The 8,259-nt window shown below is 39.3% G+C and overlaps 1 protein-coding gene across 1 annotated transcript in view; it reads right to left on the minus strand.

Moving 5' to 3' along the window:
• Positions 1 to 4,589, minus strand: part of FTO (fat mass and obesity associated) — a 31,760-nt gene extending 27,171 nt beyond the window's left edge. Inside the window, exons 1-2 of the mRNA XM_010145224.1 lie at positions 4,546 to 4,589; positions 4,249 to 4,330 (exon numbers count right to left, since the gene is read on the minus strand). Of these exons, the coding sequence (XP_010143526.1) occupies positions 4,249 to 4,330; positions 4,546 to 4,589 (126 nt within the window). The remainder of the gene's footprint in view (positions 1 to 4,248; positions 4,331 to 4,545) is intronic.
• Positions 4,590 to 8,259: the final 3,670 nt, after the last annotated feature.

The following is an 8,259-nucleotide window of genomic DNA, read 5'->3' on the forward strand; positions in this document are numbered from 1 at the left end:
GTGTGTGGGGGGAGAAAAAAGAAAAAGGGGGGGGGGGGGGTGAAATTAAAGCAAACTGAAATTTGAAGGCATTAGGCAGTAGAGCAAGAGCACGTGGATGCACAGAAGTGATCTATCAAAACTTTTACTGATACAATAGCTTATGTTCAAAGTGCTTTTAAAAAACAAAAGCTGCCACCTGCCAGTTTAAAAAACAGAAGCTGCCAGTACAAAAGCATCACACTGACCTATGATCCATCTGTGGGCTCTTTTGGTACAACTCAAACCCGCTTTACTAGCTCTATCTACTTCCATATCAGACTTGAACCTGCCTTTCAGGAAATTGATTTTAAAACCCAGAAAAGCTGCCTTTAAAAAACACAAACCAGGCAGTAAGTCAGCACACACATTTTCCACAGCGTGAAAAGAGTCAGAGTTTTGCATCATAACACGTTGTTATCCTACAACACTGAAGATGTGGCTTTACAGGATCATTTGTTTCTACAAAAAGGGGAAGATAAAAGGTAGTCCATTCTAAACATACTGATTACACGTAATAAATCTCAGTTTATCTATAAGCCTTGCCATGATTTCCTGTGAATTTTTACAGGGAAGCTAACTCCCTTTCTTTGCACATTCTCACGGCTTTCAAAAACCAGCTTCCTAGAAAGAGGAAAAAACCCGTAACAGTATCTACAAATAACAAACATGTAAATGCTATTGTCAGAAATTAACTTTAAATACCAAAGCTTGAAAATAGCCCCAGATATCCAACTGAAGGTGCCTCTACAATCCCCAGCACAGAACACTGGATCCCAGCTTTCATTAAAAGAACTGAATATAAGTTTGGTAAATGTAATTCGCCTGAGCTTGGGAAAAGCCTGAAACGATTCCTTCAGAGGTCTCAGACTGTCCCCTTTCTTCAATCAGTGCTTCGTATCTGTAGCCTTTGAACAGTTCAGTGAAAAAACCCTCATAAAGAATAACCACTGAAATCAGTCACCGCCAATTTTAAGGATTTCTTGGCTATAGTTAGATGCGTGGCTACAGATTGACGGGAATCAGAACTATCCTTTCACAATCATACTTAATAATGACAGAACATTGCATATATTGTATTAGAAAGATTACAATTTTTTTTCATTATGCAAATGATATGTATAAAAGAATGTGCACTAACAGTTCTACAGCAGTATCCCAGTATTTCTTCAATGTCTGTTGGACAAACTCGGGTCAGATTAACCAAGTTCTACATTACCTACGCTACTACAGCTATTTACAAAGTCATTATTATATACATTTATAAAGCATTTAACATATTGAACTTCCGACATGAACGGCACACATGACATTCCAAACAATTATTACAAACAGAAGAAGGGAAATATCACACGATGTAAAGCACCTAAATGCCTGAAAACATGCCCTGGAAAGGAAGCACACAGATTTTACAAAGGTAACAACATTGTATTCCCCTCCTGCACTGCAGAGGTAATGCCTTCCACATTTGGTCCTCAGCCAGGTCAGAGGCATGCTGCCTTTGGGTTGTGTTTTAAGTTTACAAGCCTCAGAACTATTCTGTCAATAAGCTTTACAAGTATACTCAGGATTCTACCTTAATAAAAAAAAAAATAAATACCCAACACACACACACACTGGTATCTCAGAAGAAATCAGGGAGTGGAAACACATTTCTGACACGTCACATGAAAACAGTTTGGTCGTCTTCAAATGTCCAACCAGTCATTGAGCTATGTCCTACATAAGGAAAGCATTAAGGGATCAGAATACAGGGTGAATGCTGGGTTCACCCTGGACACCTTATTGGTTTGGGGGGATGGGGAAGGGGTGAGTAATCATGTACTCTGCATTGTAAGTCTGACAGCAAGTATTAAAGGTCATTTCACTGCTCTCTCTGAAAGAAGTATGTACGTTACTGGCCACTACAGGACAAAAAAGAGGCACATTTGATGTTCAATTCTTCATCTGAATGCTACACTGTGATTTTAGACACACACGTGCTGTCACACTTCTGATGGCAGTACTCAACACAGAAAAATACCCTATGGAATGACCGACCCACCTGAAAGAATAAAGTTAGAACAGCAATAAGGATCCTTGATGAGCACACAGACACATCATTAAACGATCACTTGTACTTCAGACTTCCGTGAATTGCCTTGTTAACAGACTTTTTCTTGTTCACAACTGGCTTTAAACATTACACTGTTTCAGTGCTTTGGGGCCCATTTCTAAAATCATTCATCAGGCAAGAACCATTGGAAGAGGACATCAGTGATGTTTTGCTTGTGATGGAATTTTAGTTATGTTCAGACTGTACATTTCCATACCTGACAGGATACTATAATTTTTTACTTCCATCCTTTCTAACCTGCTCAATATGTTCAAAGAATACTGCTTTTAAGGGGCAGATCCTTAAAGGAGTAAGGCAGGTCTTTCCAGGAAAGACAGACTATAAAACTAAACTCTATATGATATTTTACTTTGCCATTTTGTTGTCTTCAAGCTCCTACCCTTCTTTTCCTCTTCATCTGTGCTTCATTTAAGCACCACAGAACTTACAATATCTACATCTATGATTTAAGTAACATTTCATAACCACCATGAAAATGCAGAAGGTGCTTGTGATGTTTGATTATCAGATATATTTAAAAATACCTAGCACGCACACAAACAGTACTCAAAAAGTACAATTCTATATGACAAAAAAGTATCTAAACTCTATTGAGGCTTGAACAAATCTGATTTCACTGCTTCGTATGTTTATGGGTTACTGACACTGAGCAAATGAGATGCCACTTGGCAACCCTGGCTCCATCTCTTTTCATGTCAGCTTCACAAAACTGGGGATTTCCAAAGATGGGAAAAAGAAAAAGATACTGGGCATAGGAGGTCTTGGCAGCAACAGGTACATCAGAAGAGGACAAACAGGAGAGGCATTAATAGGACTAGGAAGGAGAAAACCGTAAGCTGCCTGAGCCTTAAAAGGGGGAAGAGCTTCTTCAGTTCAATGCTGAAAAAAAAAAAAAAAAAACCCACAAAAAACCCACCACTTTTCACGGTTTTGGTTTGGTGGGTTTTTTCCCTGGATTTTAAGGTTAAAAAAAAATAAAATATCTTTCTGTTAAGCTCTTCTACACTTTCCCTTTCCCTCTCTTCCCACAGAAGTGCTCTTATGGTTAACAGCAAGCTCTGTGTTTTCACATCGTTATCCTTACAGCTTGATCAAGACTATATCCACTACGGATGAGAAAGGTGAGGGACATGTACAGGATGCTCAATATCACAGCTGTAATCCCATGTCAAAAACAGAGTTTGACTTCATGCTTGAGCCTCATTCCAGCACCTGACCCTTAAATGCATCTTTGCTTTTCTGTAGTGATGTGTGCTAAACTTTTCTTGGCCTTTAAATACTGCAAAAGAGAAATTCATCCTTGCAAGGAAAGAGTCAGACCTATTGTCCTGCTACCACATACATCTTTGAGCCATATACCAGTTAAGAAAGGGGATGTGCCTGTAACGTAACCAGCGGGCTGCAGCTGCTCAAACTACAAGATTCTTATGCCTGTGTCCCAATTTCATCTGATTGAACCTACAACTCCTGCTGTATGTTTTGCAGCTGACCTAGAGAAATCCAGGACAGGGGCAGAATATTCTATGAATTTCATTACACTCTTCCATACACTTTAGTTTATTTATTTACTTATCATTACTGGGCCTATTTTTACTTTTATTTGGCTCATTTGAGGTACGCGTTCCAGTATCCACAGTTCACTTTGTTAGCAAAGTCTTAAGAGTTACTTACTATTTGAAAGTAGAATTAAGCCAAAAAAATTTCAAATTTCTATGTTAATATTCTCCCTATTTTGCCAAACCTGAGCTATAAAGTAGAGGTCTCTTCACAACTTAGAAAAACAAAAAAAACTCCCCCACAAAAACCTTAAAAGAATGCTGACATGTTTTATTTTAGGCTAAAAAGCCTAAAAAGCTGGGATTCATCATTACCTGGTACTCAGGTACTGACAATCAGGGCAAAATCCTAAAAATCAATTAAGTTCACAAAGTTTTCGTTCTTGAACAACCAGTTCCAGAGGTCTTATTTCACACCACCTGGGGGCACATTATCAGCCATCAGGATACCCTTCTGATAACAGATTTCACAGTGTCTCTTTGAAGAAAGATCTATTTGCTGTTCAGTGCAAAAAGCCCTTCAGTTTAAGACAAGTGCAGTTAAAGGAAATACGTTACCAACTGATGGAAGTCAGCATCGGCTGGTGTCATATACGGAAGCCTATTCTCTCCAAGTTCTTCAAGAAGCTTTTTTTTCTGTTTTGGAGGAGTAAAATTAAAACAGAAAATTAGACTAAAAACCAAATATATAAACAGCTAAACATAAGATTAGTTGCATTAAAAAGACACAAGCAAAAAAGCCACCTCACATTCCCTTAAACGTCTCAGTAATGTCTTACATCAAAATAATGAGCCTCAGTGTTGGGCACACTGTAAAATGTTTCCTGAAATGGGTGTATGAAGGAAAAAACGTACTGCACACCAAAGCCCCTACGAGCTGACAACAGTTCAAACGCCATCCTCAAGACCTGCCATCCCAGTAGACAGCCACAAATCTGGTTTGATGCTGGGAGCATGCTAAAAACCTGCGAAGAGCAACTGTTCTCCGTCCCCCTTATTTTCTTGCCAACCTTTGTACTTCTGTACTTCCACCAATGTCTAGCAAACATGAGCACTAAGAAATTGCTAAGATAAAAGTCCGGTTTCCCCCAAGATGCATTTTTTATTAATAAAAATAGAATTTTTGTATGCACTATACAATTGTGCAGCTGGAAGTGCAAGAGATGCTTGAAATACGCCATCAGATTTTTTGAATCAAACAATCCCATTCCATGGTAAGCCCATCCGTGTTCATCTATCCCCAGGCTAACTCAGCTCTGTCTCCACATGATATCATCATCATCATCATCATCATGGCTTGGCTTCGTGAACGAAGATCTGGGAAGGGCTTTTCCCACGCTCACTGCAAGCGATGAGTGCACCCTTCGGGCCTGCACAGTGGATTTTTTAGGTGAGGTGCAGCGTGCGCGGAACTGGCTCCACCCTTTACACCTGAGGTTCATCTGCCAGCGCCTAGCGAGCTTGGACAGTGACAGCGAAGTCCTCGGGTCGTAGGTTTGGTTAGAGTGTCCTTCTCTTAGATGATGGATGCCTTACAAGGCTAAACGAGCTCCATCTGCCCGGGTTTGGAGTCAGAGTTGTCCTTCTCCTAGGATGGCTGCCCAAAGGCTAGTGAGCCCATCCTGCCCGTGGACACACTTTGTCTGACCCTTCAGCTGAGACCTGTCTGGCACCGGAGGAACACGCCACCACCAGCACAGCTCTCAACCTCACAAGGGCACGCAAGCTCCATATGATACAAGTACCAATTAACAACAGTGTAAAACTTGTTACAGTGGAAGCGTAGGCCTAGAAAGTTAAGACACTGTTTCTTTTATTTCTTATTTCTTTAAGCTTGCAAGAATGAGTTTTTACAAACTTTGTCCATTAATACATATTAATAAAAATGCAACTCAAAGATCATAAAACTGTATTTGCCACAATGCCTAAATATGTCAAACAAGATTCAAATTCTCATTTTTATTGTAATATTTTCAACTATATACACAATACCACAAGAAATAGCTGAAGCTACAGCTCATGCAATACTTTTCTGCTCTAAGAGCAAAAGCAGATGGAAAGACACAGTTTTTAAAAGAATTATAAAGGAGTAATACAAAGGAAAACACAGAATAAGTAAACAAAGGGTATCACTAACTTTCATAAAACCAAGTTAAATGGGAACAGCTATATATTTCACCACCTACACGTCACTGCAAATTGACTGCTCCACAGGCAAGAGACTTCATCGTTAATTTTTTTCTTGTAAATTCCCTCTTTCATAATCTTTTTGGTGTACGTACACAGGTCAAAATAGATCTTCCCTACTCTGCAAATCCTCTTTAAAAAAGGAAGAGAGAAATAGTGCACGTAGTAACTGAGTCCTGGCTTACAGCAAACATGTAAACAAGGGAAGCTGAAGGATGAAAGGTGTTACTGTGCATTCTACTCTGTGACAGTGAATGTCATTTATGCAAATTTAAGAACCAAGGAACATGACAGAGGCCTAAAATCCTGAGGAAGCGTAGAAGACGTTCAGGTTTATAGCTAACAGATCAGTCAAACTCAGATACAAGCAGGCAGCTCTAGTCTGTCAGCAACACGGGCACTTAGGAACTAGCCATGCACCTTCTCTAGGTCCCCGATTTCTTTAGGGACAGGTTGTTGCTGTGTTGACACAAAGACACTGGTGAAACCAAGCACACCGTAACTGCAGATTAAGTTGGCAGAAAATGACACACTAATTTGCTGTATATTCTAAAACGATAACACTTCTCTATTACAAAAAGTTTGCTGCAGTTTTATTACATGAAGTCACTGAAAACATTAGATTGCCTTTGTTATCTGTAAGATAAAGCATATTAAACTGCAGAAAAAAAACTTATCTGTTTCAAGTGGGAGTCACATCTGTGGGGGAAAAAAAAAAAAGGAGATTGGAAGAAAAGATTCTGACAATTTCTTTGTCAAGTACCAGCCTCTTGGCAAAAGCACACCCCATTAAAATGCACTCGTGTACAGGTAGTGCTAGCTCACGTTTGATTGTCAGATCCGGCTAAGTGCCGCTCTTCAGCTTGATGTACAGACTAATACACACAGCTGGGTGGTATAACACACTGCTCATCTCTTATGCTAGGAGCTGTCACACAGATGTCAAAAACATCAAGCTACTCACAAATACTTCCAAAATCTTGAAAAAAAAAAAAAGAGAAAAACTGAAAATCTGGCTATACCAGCTGGCTGCTGTGTAAGTTTAAGCACTGTTACGTAAGTATTGCTCATAGGTGCCTAGGTTTATAGGCTCTTCCAACACAGAAAGCCCTAAATACATTAAAAAAATCTTTAATTGAAGGTATTAGGCATCTTACAAAGCATTTTTCTAAATATGATTTTTACATTCTAAAGATAATTAACAGCGTAACAGTTTATTCAGGTACCAGTACTACGTTTCTTACGCTTTAAAAGCCAACGTGATTTTTACGTAGGCACATTAGCCATGCCAGTGTGTGAAAGACATTCTTATGTGCACCATCCCTGTAATGTCATCATGCGCTGTGCTCTGCTCAGTAAAACCTGTTAACTTGGGCCTACAGGCAGGAGAAAATCTCTGCAAATAGCTTATTTTGTAGGCTGTGGTGAGTGTTAGTGGACCTGTTTTATCTGACCGGTAACTGGAACGAGCACTAAGTAGTAACGCCCAATGTGCGATGAACTTCCTGCAGACATCAACGATCTCAGCTCATGTAGTAGTAGTAAACAGATTTATTAATGAGATGTTTGGTTGTAAAATTCAGAGGGTGGAATAGTAATAATTGTAATCTCTCCCCCACTCTAAACGTGTTTTTTCCTAAGTTTCTTCATGGCAAGAGAAGTAATGTGTTGTACATTACAAACCAAGAGAAGTAACTGTTATTTTCAAATTAAGTTGTAGAAGGGAAAGATGGGATTTAATGACATTTTCTGGCCAAGAAGCATGACAGAGTAAAAATTTTTTACAGCTGACATATTTCCCTGCAGGGTGTCAACAACATTCTTGAAAGATCTCATTTCTCTCTTAATTGTAAGACAAAAGTTCAGTATCTCAGCTATGATGGCTTGTGAAGGCGTTGGTGTTTCAAACAGAATTCCCACTTAGCTTCATCACCAAGTAAGTCAGAAGACAACAGCAATTTTCCAGTTTACAGATCATTGTCTTGGCTGAAACAATGTACTATAAAGACTCATTTTATGGAAATCACATTGAAATATTATCAAAATTAGTTCTGACAACAAAATTAAGGCTCCAGTGTCACAATAATTTCTAACACAGAAAAACATGAAAACATAAAGGAGCAAAAAGTTTGGTTTTTTCCCCTAGTACTTTAGCATAAAGCACTCTGAAGAACTTATTGAAGAAAATGCATTTCTTAACACACGGGAGACTTAATGTAAGTAGTGTTCACCTCTGAAAATATAACCTGTTAGCTGCCCCGCACCTCTCCTGAGTTTGGGGAGAATGTCAGCTTCGCTACACCAAGCAGCCTCTCTGGACCTGGAGCAGCATCCCACAGAGGTGTATAAAGTCAGTGTTAAGGGTCGAGGGACCGAGGTAAT

The sequence above is a fragment of the Buceros rhinoceros genome, unplaced genomic scaffold (genome assembly GCF_000710305.1).
Source record: "Buceros rhinoceros silvestris isolate BGI_N320 unplaced genomic scaffold, ASM71030v1 scaffold44081, whole genome shotgun sequence".
NCBI classification, from domain to species: Eukaryota; Metazoa; Chordata; class Aves; order Bucerotiformes; family Bucerotidae; genus Buceros; species Buceros rhinoceros.